This window comes from Phacochoerus africanus, chromosome 4 (genome assembly GCF_016906955.1).
Source record: "Phacochoerus africanus isolate WHEZ1 chromosome 4, ROS_Pafr_v1, whole genome shotgun sequence".
Taxonomy (NCBI): Eukaryota; Metazoa; Chordata; class Mammalia; order Artiodactyla; family Suidae; genus Phacochoerus; species Phacochoerus africanus.
This window is the reverse complement of record NC_062547.1, coordinates 7,800,305-7,815,469: the sequence shown is the minus strand read 5'-3', so window position 1 is coordinate 7,815,469 and position 15,165 is coordinate 7,800,305. Positions and strand designations below refer to the sequence as shown.

At 58.5% G+C, this 15,165-nt stretch overlaps 3 protein-coding genes across 3 annotated transcripts; 2 read left to right on the top strand and 1 right to left on the bottom strand.

Moving 5' to 3' along the window:
• The first annotated feature begins 541 nt into the window (after positions 1-541).
• Positions 542-3,686, top strand: CATSPERZ (catsper channel auxiliary subunit zeta). The gene is made up of 5 exons (XM_047775394.1): positions 542-709; positions 944-1,301; positions 2,370-2,449; positions 2,654-2,720; positions 3,449-3,686. The coding sequence occupies exons 1-5, from the start codon at positions 542-544 to the stop codon at positions 3,556-3,558; spliced, it is 783 nt and encodes a 260-aa protein (XP_047631350.1). The 3' UTR covers positions 3,559-3,686.
• Positions 3,687-4,411: 725 nt separating this feature from the next.
• ESRRA (estrogen related receptor alpha) lies at positions 4,412-13,775 on the top strand. The gene is made up of 7 exons (XM_047775391.1): positions 4,412-4,625; positions 6,065-6,401; positions 10,786-10,902; positions 11,043-11,171; positions 11,770-11,937; positions 12,039-12,308; positions 12,716-13,775. Exons 2-7 carry the CDS (start codon positions 6,077-6,079, stop codon positions 12,973-12,975), a joined length of 1,269 nt encoding a protein of 422 aa, XP_047631347.1. The 5' UTR covers positions 4,412-4,625; positions 6,065-6,076; the 3' UTR covers positions 12,976-13,775.
• On the bottom strand, positions 13,723-15,004 carry TRMT112 (tRNA methyltransferase activator subunit 11-2). The gene is made up of 4 exons (XM_047775393.1): positions 14,528-15,004; positions 14,314-14,415; positions 14,094-14,183; positions 13,723-14,006 (listed from the first exon to the last, which is right to left on the bottom strand). The coding sequence occupies exons 1-4, from the start codon at positions 14,603-14,605 to the stop codon at positions 13,899-13,901; spliced, it is 378 nt and encodes a 125-aa protein (XP_047631349.1). The 5' UTR covers positions 14,606-15,004; the 3' UTR covers positions 13,723-13,898.
• Positions 15,005-15,165: the final 161 nt, after the last annotated feature.

Genomic DNA, 15,165 nt, shown 5'->3' with positions numbered 1-15,165 from the left:
GGCCTCTCAAAGGGCTTCGTTCTTGCCCTCTCCCCGGCATGCTCTGCTTGTTTGACCAAAGAGCCCTCTCTCGACCGGACTGAAACCTGGGGAGGAGGCTACGGGGTTGCTTGACTGCCGCCCCTTGCTCCTGGCCCTCTCCTCACTTCATCCATTTCCAGACCCCCCCAAGGCTTTCTGTCTCGCTGTACCGGCTGGGCCTGTCCCTCACAACACCTCACAACTGTGCCTCAAAGCCTGCATCAATAAACGAAAACAGTCTGCACCGCTGCGGGAGTGGCGCTCCGAGGACGCGAGAGGGTGTGGGAGTGCTTGCGTCAGGCCACCTCCCTCGGGGCAAGTCAGGTCCCCCAGGACCCTCAGGCTGAGCCACCCCCACCCCCACCCACGTCGGTCAAGGTGCGGGGGCTCGAGGCTGTGCTTGGACCTGTGTTTTTGCCTGGAGGTTACCGGTAGGGTCTGGCATGGGAATCTGCCAAGATGGCCTTTGCGTCCATCCTCAGTACAGCTACTGGTATTGGGGGATGAGGGAAGGGGGACAATGGCATCTAATGCGGAGGGCTGCAGGGTGAAGTCTCCCAGAGCCAGGTCCCCGTCGCCATTCCAGACCGGGCCCTGCCCCTCCCCCTTCCCGGAGCGTGAGCCCCTCCTCCACGCCAGTGGTGCCTGGGTCCGTTGGGGCAGAACCATGGAGGAAAAGCCTTTCAAAGTAAGAACTCTTCCTGGGCCGCCCCACCCTGTCAGCACCCAGACTCATCCTAGGTCCAGCCTGGGCTCCTGGCTATGTTCTCACTCAGTCCCGGCTCAGGGCAGCTCCCAACAATCCCCCTCTTCCCCCGCGACAGAGTCTTGGCCCCGGTTGGGCTCAGGATCCCCGCCTCCAGCTTGCTCTTCCTCCCCTCCCCAATTCTCCTTGGCTTCCTCCGATGTATGTGGCCCACAGGCGTCGGCCAAGTCTTCGGGCCGCCGTGGCTCAGGCGCGTCGAGCCCGCAGGACATCCGGAATCTGTGGACCACCTCGACGCTGTCGCAGCCGAAGCTGAGTGTGCAACTGCCCACTGTCTGCGAGGACCCGGAACTGGAGGGCAACAGTCTAGGCAGCAAGGATGGCGGGTGGTACCATCAGAAGGCCGGCCACGACTCGGATGGGGGCTGGGAAGAATTGGATGACGGAGGGGACAAGGACGACTTCAAGCCAGAAGAGCTGGACGAGCACCCCTTGATGGAGCTGGAGATGCACCGCGGCAGCTCCCCGGGAAGCACTTTAGAGGACGGGGACGACGACTCCAGGATCGACTCAGGTCAGTGTGGTCTCACCGGGCAGGGGGCTGGCCAGAACCTCAATTTCTATTGTTGGGAAATGGGGGGAAACTATAGGACCAAGTTGCTAGGATTCCTTGAAAGGGGCGCCAACGCCTATCTTTCAAACTGTAAATCAAGCAGACGTTCTAGGAACGCCCCCTACTGGGCAGGCGTCATACAAAGTCCTGGGGCCACAGAGACGAGCATGAAAATGAGCACAGGCAGCGCGGTAGGACCTGTGCTTTGAATGGGATCCCAGAGATGGTTGAGAGGAGGGAGTTAATACCTTTTCTGTGGACCTGCGCTGTTTGAGAAAGTGCTTGTCTTTCATTCATTCAGTCATTGGCTACAGTTTTAAAGTGTTTACTTCCTCCTTTGTGCTGGGCGCTGTTTGGGCCGAGCCTCCCCCTTCTCCCTACCACCTCTGCTCTCCAGCCTTTCATCAGGGAATCGGAACAGATAACAACATAACTGCCTTTGACTGAGCACTTACTGTTGTGCCAGACACTAGGCTTCATCACCTTTAAACTTCATTTTTATTATTCTATCATAAAATTGAAGACCCGGAGGGTCAGCAAGTCAGTCACTGGCCCTAAGTCTCACACAGTGGGGCAGTCAGAACTGGGACACTGGAGGGTGGGACAACAAAGCTGAGGCTTGTAAACCACTGTCCCATACTATTTCCTTCTTTTGTCTTTTTAGGGCTGCACCCAAGGCATATGGAGGTTCCCAGGCTAGGGGTCAATCAGAGCTGTAGCTGCCAGCCCACACCACAGCCACAGCAATTCAGGATCTGAGCTGCATCTGAGACCTACACTACAGCTCAGAGCAACGCTGGGTCCTTAACCCACTGAGTGAGGCCAGGGATTGAACCTGTGTCCTCATGGATTGGTTTCTGCTGAGCCACGATGGCAACTCCCCAAACTGTTTTTACTCAAGAGGCACCTGGAGTTGGTCTCTGAAGGTCACTCCCCTTCCACTGCCACATGGCTACCTACACATCGCCTCTGCTCCAGGGAAGTCCCTGAAGTTTGCAGATGACTTATCCCTCTTCTCTCTTCTCCCAGAAAATTCTTCCTCAATGTCATCGCTCAATATCCCGAAGTATACACCCCATCGAGCCTACTGGGTGGAGCAGCAGCACAGGGTTGGAGGCAACCTCTCCCCCCCGGGGGGGGGGGAGGAATCGGGGAGTTTAGGGGGGATGGGAGTTGGGGGTTCAGGGGTGGAAGGGTGGATGGAGGTGCTTTGCAGGGTGGGGGTCTTGGGGCTGGAGGGAGCAGGTGGGGCATTTCAGCTGCAAGTGGAGCTGGGGTCCCCTGGCCATCTGAGCCTCTTGCTGCCTCTTCAGCTGCCCCTGCCCCTGACTGTACTCATGGAGAACGAAGCTCTGGAAATCCTCACCAAAGCCCTCCGGAGTAAGCCCCCGCCCCCCCAGGGCTCCCACAAGAGACCCTGGGAGATTTTGCAGGGTTTGGGCCTGTGAGAGTGGGGTTTCAGAATGTGTTTCCTTTGTCAGATTTCCTTACCACCCATAAATATTCCAGAAGCCCCACGAAACGTAAAAAGTTAGGAGACTGACCACAGGGAGACCCAGTGGGAAGAACATGGCGAGACTGTCAGGGGCCTGGGCTCTAGCCTTAGTGCAGCCCCTCTACCTGATGTGGCTTTTCTAAGGCCATTTCTGCATTTTTCCTCTTGCCCATTGGGAATGACAGCCTTTGTAGGGCCTTGGCCCCTCTGTGGGTGCTGTGAGGAGCCTTTGGACAGTGGATTATTTGAACAAACTTCCTTTGGTTTGCTCCGCTTACCTTATGAATGTGGGGGTGGGATGGGGAGGACTAATAACTTAGAGTGGGTGGTCCAAGAGGTGTCCGAAGAGCTGCCTTCTCCCAGTGCCCTAGTTCAGGCCAGCAACATCTATCTTATCTAAACTTAGCTTCCTCACACATCCTTCATGGCAACACCCCCATCCTGCTCTGAATCCACCATCTGTTTGGAGTAATGGTCTATGACTCGACCATTTTAAACAAACAAAACCGGCAGGTCCCAGTACCCGGAGTTCCAAAGTTCCCCAAACCTATATAGACTGGCTGCGGGAAGCCATGCCCCTGCTTACTGCCCTGAGTGGAGCTCTGCTCTGTAGGCTACCGGTCGGAGATCGGCCGGGACCACTTTCTGACCAACCAGCTGCAGCGATACATCGAGGGGCTCAAGAGGCGCCGGAACAAGAGGATGAACGTAGCGGGGCTCTGAAGAGCACTGCCTCGGGCTCGCGTGACCGCCCGTCTCCGTCCCTGGTCCCTGTCCCGTCCCCAGATCCAAGCCTGACCCTGTTCACTTGGAATTTGAGTCCTAGAGAAATAAAAAGAGTCTGTACATGGTCCGTGAGTCAATGCGTGGCTGCTCGTGTGAGGCAGAAGCACGTGGCCCCGCCTTTCCCTGTGACCTTCACTTGGTCACCGCAGTGACCTTGAGCGTTCTCCGTCCGGGCCCTATCGGCTCCGCCTTCCAGGGACTCGAAATCCAGGACTTCTTGTATGTTTTATGTCTGCTTCTCTCACCCCAGGTTCGGCAGCTTTGTGCGAATATTTGGGTGTGCGGTCCAAGTGCCCTGATGGTGTTATCTTGGGGAAGGGGGAAAAGGGAAACGGGCACCACCTCCCTTGTAACTTGGGCTGTTAGGCTCCGCCTTTCATGCATATGCAGATACCCAGCCTCTGCACTCGTCCCGCCCTCTCATTTACATATGTACGTCGTCTCTCGGCCCCGCAGCGGCTGCCACCGAACCACCTTTCCCATTCCTCTAACGCACAGCGCGCCCCGCCTCCTTCTTTACGTGAGAACGCTCCTGGCCCCACCCACTCCGGGAGTCGCTCCGCGTCTCCTTTGGCCACGCCCCGCTAGCGGCCGAGTACGCAAGCAAGTGCGCCACTCGGGAACTGCGGCGGCGGGGTGGGGACCTTCATAAAGGCCCACCCACTAACTTCGCTGGCTCCGCCCCACTTGTCCGGGCACGCAGGCGCTGCCCGCCCCGCTTGCCTGATTAGCATTAGGGCGCTGGGTCCCGCCCCCTGCTTTGCATGCGCACGGCCAGCCCCGCCCCCGCTGTCAGCTGGAGGAAGCGGAGTAGGAAGCGGCCGCGATGTCCTTTTGTGTCCTACAAGCCGCCGGCGGCGCCGCCGTGTGAGGGGACGCGGCGCGGCGGGGCGGCGCGGCCCGAGGAGGCGGCGGAGGAGGGGCCGCCCGCGGCCCCCGGCTCACCCCGGCGCTCCCGGCCGCTCGGCCCCCATGCCTGCCCGCCCGCCCTGCGGGAGCCCCAGGTCCGGGGGCGGAGGGGAGCGCCGCTGGGGGGTGGGCGGGCGGGGCGCGGGGGCCATGTGCGAGCGCGGCAGGGAGGCGGGCGGGGGGCGGGCTCCAGGCGGGGTCCGGCTCCGGAACCGGCCCGGGTCGCGGTCGGAACCCAGTTGAAAGCCAGATGGGGTCAGGGTCCGGGCGGGATCTGGCGTCCAGGTCTTAATACGCCGGCCTGGGACCAGGGCTGGCTCTGGCTCGGGCAGCAGGTCCTGGCCAGGGTCAGGCTTGGGCCTCAGATCCAGTCCCCGGGCAGGGTTCTTTTCTATCCGGCACCTGGAGCATGCCGAAGTCCCAGGGGCGGGTCGGGGTGGAAGATGGGAAGGGTTCCCGGTCTGGGAAGGGGCTTTGGAGACCACGTGGGGGCGCTCGAAGGGGCTTTGGGCCACCCTTCTCTCTGGGTCAAAGGTCATCTCACTGGCTGGGGAGAACTTCCTCCTCCTTTGCGCTCCCCCATTACTTCCTGATAACCTGATAGAGGTCCCCCGCGGGCTGAGGGGGAGGGGAGGCGCAGCAACTTTAGGCAACTTCCCGTAGGTGTGCGCAGGTTGGGGGGGCGGGGCGCCCCGTGGAGGAGGCCTCTGCGACAGCAGGACTGTAAGAGTGAATGTGCTGGGGGAGGGGGGTGTGCAAGGAGGTGGAGCCACGCCCGCTGGTGTGCCTGGGGCTGGAGGGGTAGATGTGTCAGATGTGAAAGGCTCTGAAAGTGTTTCCACGAAGGTCTATGTCCCTGTGTGTGTGCTGTCGGGGGCGGGGGCGGGCATGGTGAGAGTGTTTGTGAGCAAGTGTGATTATGAGCCTTGAGTGTGACTGTTATGAGGTGTGTACTTCTGGAGGAGTGTGCCAAAGCACGTGGGCGCATGAGTGAGAGCTGGGGTTTGGGAAGGGGCGTGTGTAGGTGTGACACTGCCCAGCAGAGTGATCGTGTGTGAGGGTGAGTCTGCGGGTGAGGACACCTGAGACCCCAGGTGTGAGCACATCAACTGCTCTTGAGTTTGTGTGGCTCAGTTTGCACTCCTTCGCGGAGGATACCTCGGTGTGGGGAGGTCACTGAGATCCCCAGCATCTGGAGAAAACGGGAATTCCAGATGGGTTTAAGGTTGTTTAGGGGCTAAGGTCCCGCTCTTCTTTGCCTGGGTGGGTGCAGGGGGTTTCCGAGCCTCCAGCAGGCTCCTGAGTGGGAAACCTGCTGTGTTACTGGCCCTGGACGCTCTGGAGACTCTGTTCCCATGGCAACAGCTGGGGGGGGCCCTCTTCATGGGCAGCGTTCCTTGGACTCTGTCCCCCCCTCCCTCCCTCTCACTGAGCCTGGAACCTGGCCCCAGGCCCAGGGTTGGGCAACCAGGGTGACAGGGTTCTCCATCCCCCATCCCAGCCTCTCTGTGACCTGACGGGTCTCTTCCCGCAGGTGACCAGCGCCATGTCCAGCCAGGTGGTGGGCATTGAGCCTCTCTACATCAAGGCAGAGCCAGCCAGCCCTGACAGCCCCAAAGGTTCCTCGGAGACCGAGACTGAGCCCCCCGTGGCCCTGGCCCCTGGCCCAGCTCCCACCCGCTGCCTCCCAGGCCACAAGGAGGAGGAGGATGGGGAGGGGGCTGGGCCTGGCGAGCAGGGTAGTGGGAAGCTGGTGCTCAGCTCCTTGCCCAAACGCCTCTGCCTGGTCTGTGGGGACGTGGCCTCCGGCTACCACTATGGTGTGGCATCCTGTGAGGCCTGCAAAGCCTTCTTCAAGAGGACCATCCAGGGTGAGCCCCCACCCCACTCCTGTGCCCTTTGCCCTCTGGGCTTGGCGCTGCCCAATTGGTGCCCTGCTGGGTGTCTGTAGGCCTCCAGCCTGCTGCAGTACCACTTGGGGTTGGCAGCCTGAAATTCTCAGGCCCTCCTACCTCCCAGGAATGTCCTTTCCCTTAAGAGTTAAATAAAGCCACCAGAATATGTTGATGGATTGGACGTGGGCCACGAGAGCGGGCCTCACGATGCCTCCCAGGTCTCAGGGTACTACAGGCCCAGCACCTTCCACAGTGGCTCTGAAAAGCGTGAAGCAGCCTGTACCTGCTCCTGACCTCGTCAGCAGAGAACATGCCCCCTTTGGGGTTGATTTCCCTGAAGCAGCCCCAGCACAAAGGCAGGATATGGGTAACTGAGAGGGGCTACATCATATTTCAGTACCTAACTTTAAAAAGACCTTTAGACATCCCTGCTAATAGTACTCGCTGAGGCTTTTTTCACTCAGGAAAGCATAACAAAATATGAATGAGCAAGATGATGACAGACATTATTTGTGATATACCTGTAACTTATGTTTTATATAATCCATTGGTTACTTTGGGAGTTCCCTGGTGGCTCAGTGGGTGAAGGACCTGGAGTTGTTACTGCCATGGCTCTGGTTGCTGCTGTGGCGTGGGTTCAATCCCTAGCCCAGAAACTTCCACATGCTATTGGAGTGGCCAAAAAGAAAACATTTCTTTTTCTTTTTTTTTTCTTTTTGTCTTTTGTCTTTGTTGTTGTTATTGTTGTTGCTATTTCTTGGGCCGCTCCCGCGGCATATGGAGGTTCCCAGGCTAGGGGTCGAATCGGAGCTGTAGCCACCGGCCTACGCCAGAGCCACAGCAACGCGGGATCCGAGCCGCGTCTGCAACCTACACCACAGCTCACAGCAACGCCGGATCGTTAACCCACTGAGCAAGGGCAGGGACTGAACCCGCAACCTCATGGTTCCTAGTCGGATTCGTTAACCACTGCGCCACGGCGGGAACTCCTCCAGAAAATATTTCTTAATTGCTTCCCCTGTGCCAAGCACTGTGGCCTATTACGTTTATGCTCTCAGTACCCACAGAGCAATTTCTAAGGTACCAGCACTATTGTGACTGTGGCTCAGAGAGGTTCTCAAAACTTTGTTCAAGGCAGAAAATGGCAGAAACAGGATTTGGAGTTGAGTCACTTGAGGTGCAGAGTTAAGCTCAGAAAGGCGAGACTCTGCCTCTGCTTATATTACTAATAACTGAACTTTGGACAGCTGCCTCCTGATGGATTGTGACATTCTAGCAAGTTGTGACTTGGCTGAGACCCACTAGTCTAAAAGCTCTGTGCTCCCTCTGGCTCTGGAGACCAGTGAGCCAACAGATCCGGGTCTGGGTCCGGGTCCGGGTCCAGGTCCAGGTGTCTACTCCCTACCCTGGGACCCTTCGTTCCCTGTTGATAAATATTTGTCAAGCACCAGCCATAAATCGCGATCATTTATTGAGCATTTAAGGGGCTGCGAGCCATGGGAAACACCCTCCCTTGGTGATCCCGTTTAGTTTTCACCCTCACCTTTGTAAGAAAGAGTTTTTAATCATCCCAGTTTTACCAGTGGGAAAACAGGCTTAGGTGTGGACCATGCCCAGGGGCACACAGTTGGCAAGGGGCAGCCTCAGGATGGGCCCCAGGCAGCTTCCAGGATCCTTGCTCTTTGCATACATGTGCTCTGCTGTCCTGGCCACGGTTCCAGGTATGGGGACGTAGCTGGGACTAAGGCAGGGCCGCTTCTCTCCTCAAGTGGTTTCTGTTCCAGCAGAAGGGAGAGAGAGAAAGCGATGAACTGCACACCTTTGTTACAGCACAGTGGTGGTAAGAGGGCAAAGAGCAGGGTGTGAGCCAGGGAACCTGGGTCTGCGGCTCTGGAGGGCCTCCCGGAGGAGGTGTCTTGAGAGCCGAAGGAGCCCCAGTAGGGCGTGGGAGAAAGCAGGCTGTGGGGAGAAATGCACTAGGGGCTTGGCGGCTGGTTGTGTCATGAAGTCCTTGCTGTAGCCCTGTGAGGCCGGGAGGGCCGCCTCACATTCATTCATTCAGCCAGACCCTGTTCCTAGTGCTGGGGACAGTCCTGGCCCTCACGGAGCAGACACTAAAGTGGATAGACAGAAAACAAAGAAGATAAACATATGGAGCTGATAAGACGGTGCCAAGAGCTGATGAGAAACCATAAAGCAGGGGCAAGTGGCCGGGCTGTCTGCGCCGGGCCCTCTGGCATTCTCCTTCCAGGGGGCAGCGCTCCCTAAGGCTGGGCCTGTTTGAGGAGCACTAAGTCAGCCCCCTGAACCCAGCAGAGTGCAGAGGGGGGTGAGGTCAGAAAGGTGGCAAGCGGGGGGTTCCCATTGTGGCTCAGCAGGTAACCAACCCAACCAGCATCTGTGAGGATGCAGGTTCGATCCCTGGCCTCGTTCAGTGGGTTAAGCATCCAGCATTGCCGTGAGCTGTGGTGTGGGTCGCAGATGTGGCTCGTATCCCACGTTGCTGTGGCTCTGGCGTAGGCCGACAGCTGTAGGTCCGATTGGACCCCTAACCTGGGAACCTCCATATGCCGTGGGTGTGGCCCTAGAAAGACAAAACAAAAAAAAAGGCGGCGAGGACCAGGGGCATAGGCCTCATAGGCCATGGGGTTCGCCTGGGCTTTTGCTCTGTGAGGGGAAATTACTGGCGGGTTTGGAGCGGGGGGTGGGGGCGCAGGATATGACTTAGGTTGAATAGGATGCATCTGTTGTGAGTAGCTGAAGGAGAGAGAGCAGGAGGGGAGGTGACAGTGCCTGGTCAAGGATAGAGACAGCTGCCAGGGGAGTTCCTGCTGTGGTGCAGGGGGTTAAGAATCCAACTGCAGCAGCTCAGGTCACTGCAGAGGCACGGGTTCAATCCCTGGCCTGGTGCAGTGGGCTAAAGGATCCAGTGTTGCCACAGCTGCAGTGTAGGTTGCAGCTGCGCCTCACATTCAGTCCCTGGCTGGGGAACTTCCATATGTCACAGATGTGGCCACTAAAGACAAAACAAAACAAACAGTTGCCAGGGGCAGAGGGGGTAGGTTCTGCACCTGTTAAGAGGTAAAACCCCCCAGGATCTGTCAATGGATTTGGAGTAGGAGAGAGGAATCAGATGTCTCCTGGATTGCTTTTTTTGCCTTTTTTTTTTTTTGCTTTGCTTTTTAGGGCTGAACTCGCAGCATGTGGAAGTTCTCGGGCCAGAGGTTGAATTGCAGCTACAGCTGCTGGCCTACACCACAGCTCACGGCAACGCCAGATCCTTAACTCACCGAGTAAAGCCTGGGATCGAACCCGAAGCCTCATGCATCCTAATTGGAATCGTTTCTGCTGCACCACAACGAGAACTCCCGTCTCCTGGGTTTATACTTGAGCAGGTGGACAACTGGGTTTGCGGATGGAGGGGTAGATCCAGGGCCCATTTAGGACGGGCTAAGTTGGCAGTGCCTTCTAGACATGCAAGATGCCCAGGAGGCATTAGGATTTGTGCCTAGAGGTCAGGCAGGTCTAGACTAGTGATAGTTTTTTTTTTGTTTTTTTGTTTTTGTCTTTTGTCTTTTGTCCTTTTAGGGTCACACTTTGGCATATGGAGGTTCCCAGGCTAGGGGTCTAATCGGAGCTACGGCTGCTGACCTACACCACAGCCACAGCAATGCCAGATCCGAGCCACGTCTGTGCCCTACACCACAGCTCACGGCAACGCCAGATCCTTAACCCATTGAGCGAGGCCAGGGATCGAACCTGCAACCTCATGGTTCCTAGTTGGATTCGTTTCCGCAGCACCACGGTGGGAACTCCTAGAGCTACAGATTTGAAAGCCCACGACTGGGTGAGCTCACCATGGGAGTGAGTCAGTGGACGTGAGGTCGGAGGTCAGCCCTGGGGCTCTTCCGTGGAAGGACCGCGGGTAGATGCACAGAAACCAGCAAATGGCCATGAGATGCGAGGAAGCCCAGGAGTGTGGTGTCCTAGAAGCAGAAGCCAAAGAAGCAAAGTGTCGAGGTGTTTCTAGGAGTGACCGTCTTTAGGCCAAGAAAGATGAGGACAGGAATAGACTGCTGGGTGTAGCAGTGTGGAGGCCACTGTGTCCCTTGAAAGCAGATGAGGGCAGGACAGCCCAGAGGTGTGACTTGACAAGAGGCTTGGGCCCGATGCAGCCTGACTCCCCTGGTGCCAGCCCTGCGGCCTTGCCCCTTCCTGCCCCCGGCTTCCCCGTCCCACTCATGGCACTCCTGCTCTCCCCAGACCGGCGCTTGTCCGGGCTGAGTCAGGGCTCTGCTGTCTGCTGGGTCCCCTCCGGGCTCCGGGAGGCTGCCACTGGAGCCCTGCCTCTTCCTGGCAGGGAGCATCGAGTACAGCTGTCCGGCCTCCAATGAGTGCGAGATCACCAAGCGGAGACGCAAGGCCTGCCAGGCCTGTCGCTTCACCAAGTGCCTGCGGGTGGGCATGCTCAAGGAGGGTGAGCGCCGGCCGGGGCCTGGGCAGGGTGGGGGGTGCTGGGCAAGGCCCGGGAAGTTCTGGTGGACTGGGCTGGGCAGGCGGGCTCTGCACAGGAAGCCAGCCCAGCCCCATGGACACAGCCCTGTTCTACAATTCAAGGGGTACGTCTGGACCGTGTCCGGGGTGGGCGACAGAAGTACAAGCGGCGGCCAGAGGTGGACCCGCTGCCCTTCCCGGGCCCCTTCCCTGCTGGACCTCTGGCAGTAGCTGGAGGCCCTCGGAAGACAGGTGAGAACACCGCGGGGTCCTTGGGACTCTGGGGTTGGGGTGGGTTTCAGACATGGGAGGCCTGTCTGATGTCATCTTGGGCCCTGGGACCCCAAAATACCCTTTTTTTGGAGTTCCTGTCGTGGCTCAGTGGTGACAAACCCGATCAGGATCCATGAGGATGTGGGTTCGATCCTTGGCCTCGTTAAGTGGGTTAAGGATCCGGCGTTGCCGTGAGCTGTGGTGTAGGTTGCAGATGCGGCTTGGCTCGGATCTGGCGTTGCTGTGGCTGTGGTGTAGGCCAGCAGCTGCAGCTCTGATTCAACACCTAGCCTCAGAACCTCCATATGCTGTGTGGCCCTAGAAAAACAAAAACAAACCCAGAGACCTTTTTTGTGTCACACCTGGAACAGCACAGCTGGGAGCAGGGAAGTTTTTTCTAACACTCAGAACCGGCCCTGGGAGGTTTGGTGTGGCCCTTCCCAGAGGGAGGTGTCTGAGCCTGGCTGGCCAGTGGCTACTGAAGAAGGCCACTGGGGGACTGACTCCGGGAAGATGCTTGACCTTGAAGGGTCGGCAAGGTGATGAATTTGAGCGCTCCTTCCACCTGTCACTGCAGCCCCGGTGAATGCACTGGTGTCCCACCTGCTGGTGGTTGAGCCTGAGAAGCTGTATGCCATGCCTGACCCCGCGGGCCCTGATGGACACCTCCCAGCCGTGGCTACCCTCTGTGACCTCTTCGACCGAGAGATTGTGGTCACCATCAGCTGGGCCAAGAGCATCCCAGGTAAAGGGCCCAGGTGATGTGGGCGGCTCCCCTGGGTAGGTCAGGCCACCCCTGGCTCTGGTGCACTTGCTCAGCCAGGTCTGCTCCCCACTGCCCTCCAGGCTTCTCGTCGCTGTCACTGTCTGACCAGATGTCAGTACTGCAGAGCGTGTGGATGGAGGTATTGGTGTTGGGTGTGGCCCAGCGCTCACTGCCACTGCAGGACGAGCTGGCCTTTGCTGAGGACCTGGTCCTGGATGAAGAGGGGGCCCGAGCAGCTGGCCTGGGGGAACTGGGGGCTGCCTTGCTGCAACTGGTGCGGCGACTGCAGGCCCTGCGGCTGGAGCGTGAGGAGTATGTTTTGCTCAAGGCCCTGGCCCTTGCCAACTCAGGTGAGTCTGGGGCAGCTGCTGACAGGTGTTTCCATAAGGCCCTGGGGTTGTTAACACTGATGGTGGCACAGTCCCATTTTGCAGACAAGGAAAACTGAGGCTTAGGGAAGAAGAGTGATGTGCTGAAAGTCACAAAGCCAGGCAAGGGCAGGCCCAGAAACCGCAGGTAGGAGTTGAGCCCTAGTGCCCCTCCTTCTGCAGAGAGGTGAACCATTTAGGGGGAGGGAAGTGATGGGGATAGGAGGCTGCACCTCAGGGAGAAAGGGTGGGCCCAGGCTCATGGGCAGGCGCAGTGAGTGGAGCCCCAGCAAATCCTTGTCTGGGTCCTGCCTGGGTCCCTATCCAGCAGTACCCAGAGATATGGCTCTGCCCTTTCTGGAATCAGCGGCTCTTGCCTCTCCTCCCAGACTCTGTGCACATTGAAGATGCTGAGGCTGTGGAGCAGCTGCGAGAAGCTCTGCATGAGGCCCTGCTGGAGTATGAAGCTGGCCGGGCAGGCCCCGGAGGCGGGGCTGAGCGGCGGCGGGCAGGCAGGCTGCTGCTCACGCTGCCACTCCTTCGCCAGACAGCGGGCAAAGTGCTGGCCCATTTCTATGGGGTGAAGCTGGAGGGCAAGGTGCCCATGCACAAGCTGTTCTTGGAGATGCTCGAGGCCATGATGGACTGAGGCAAGGGCTGGGCACGGGTGGGGGTGCTGGCAGGACCCGCTCAGCATGGGGTCCACCCGGAGGGGCAGAGCTAGGGTCTGGGCAGTGCCACAGCCTGCTGGCAGGGCCAGGGCAACCCCATCAGCCCCTGGGAGCAGGCCCTACGCCCTCCCCTCCCCCCTCCCAGGGGGTGTTAGAAGCTGGCAAAGTGCGTGCCCAGGCTCTGGGCACAGTGCTGCCCCTCGCAAGCCATAACGTGCCCCCAGAGTGTAGGGGGCCTTGCGGAAGCCATAGGGGGCTGCAGGGGACATGTTTGTGTGTGTGGTTGGGGGGGAGCAGACGCCTGATCTCAGGGAGGGAAGGGAGTGGAGGCCACGGTCTCCCAGTGGGTGAAGCTTTTGCTGCTGCTTATTCCGACTTCCTCTCCAGACCAGAGGGGGATTTGGAGAGCAAAGGCCCCTGCTCTCTTCGCTCTTCTCCTCATCATTTGCATTGGGCATTACTGCCCCCCCCCCCCTTGAAGCAATAACTCCAAGCAGGCTCCAGCCCCTGGACCCCTGAGGTGGCCAGGGCTCCCCCATCAGCTCCCACCCAGCCTCCTCAGGGGGTAGGGAGAGCACTGCCTCTATGCCCTGCAGAGCAATAACACTATATTTATTTTTGGGTTTGGCCAGGGAGGCGCAGGGACATGGGGCAAGCCAGGGCCCAGAGCCCTTGGCTGTACAGAGACTCTATTTTAATGTATATTTGCTGCAAAGAGAAACCGCTTTTGGTTTTGAACCTTTAATGAGAAAAAAGAATATAATATCAAGCTCAATAACACTGTGTTTGGTGTGTCACTGGGCCCGGGGTCGGGGATACAAAGGACAGAACTAGCAAACAAGACTTATGTACACAAAAACACACACGGTCACAGAATGACAAACTGGTGCCCGGCACGGTGTCAGGTCTTGGTTTCCTCATCCGTCAGCAGCATATTGGGGATCCCACGGCTGATGGGAAATAAACGTCCAGACTCTGGGCACTGCAGGGTGCCCTCCAACACATCCACCTGCGGGAAAAGGGTTACAAAGCTGAGCACTGGCAGCCTCCAGGTGTGAGTACACAGCTGCAAAGCAAGTGACAGGCCGGTTCTCACCTCCAGCAACACGTGGTGCATCTTCCTCAGGAATGTCTCATCGTGCTCGTATCCCTGAATCGGCTCTTTGGGCACCTCGACCAGATGCAACTGTGGGCAAGACGCCTAAATCATCTCTGGGGATCCCCGACCCTCGCCCCGAGGCCAGGCTCCTTGGCCTGGTGTACAGGGCTGCAGGGACACCACCCCCGAGGACGTGCAGGGGAGGGAGGGTCCTCACGGTGTCGGCCGCCTCCAGAAGCGCCGCCCACTCTACTTTGGGTATCATACGCGCCACGAAGTCCGGGTTGAACTCGACGGGGTTGATGCGGACCTCGGTGGCCTGCGGGGCGGAGAGACTTTAGTCAGACAAAGCCCGGATCCTGGTTTTCCTAGTCGCCCCCCCACCCCGCGCCCGGGAGAGGGGGCCTGAGGTCGCCCCCGACAGCAGGTACCTGGAGACGCAGTGGGAAGCCACGGGTCCCCACCCCCCGCACATGCGAGCTCAGCAAGTTGTGGGTGAGCAGCTTCATGTCGCCACAACGCGCTCTCGCCAAGCCCGAACCGGAAAGAGCCCGGACCCCGCTGGCGTCACTTCCCGGCCGCTCCGCTCTAGCCTATTGGACATGTGGGAGGAGCGGAAACAGCGAACTTGCTGGAACTTCTCGCGCTCCCGGGAGAAGAAGTCGGGTGGGATCACGCGCGGCTCCCGGAAGCATCTCAGCAGGAGCTTGCTATGACGCAGGCCCAGTGGTTTTGGCTGACAGACCTCCAATTGCTACAAATCGTGTACAATGCGAATTACGTGTAAAACAGCGGGGATGCAGGAGCCTTCCTTGCATGCAAGATAAAAATGTTTTACTCGCATACAGGCGCCTGACACCATCGTTTCCCTCCCCTCGCCACCTCGTCCTCGCTTTCGGTGAAGGAACGGAAATACCGCCCCAATTTGTAACTTCTGCCCATCAGAACAGGCACCCTATCCTTGAAGGAAAATAAGCTGCGGGGCAGCGGAAGGCTCCGCCTACAGGAAGGTGCGCCATTAATCCCGTCCCTAAATCAAATCCGCCGAGATCACCGAAAGTTCCGCCCC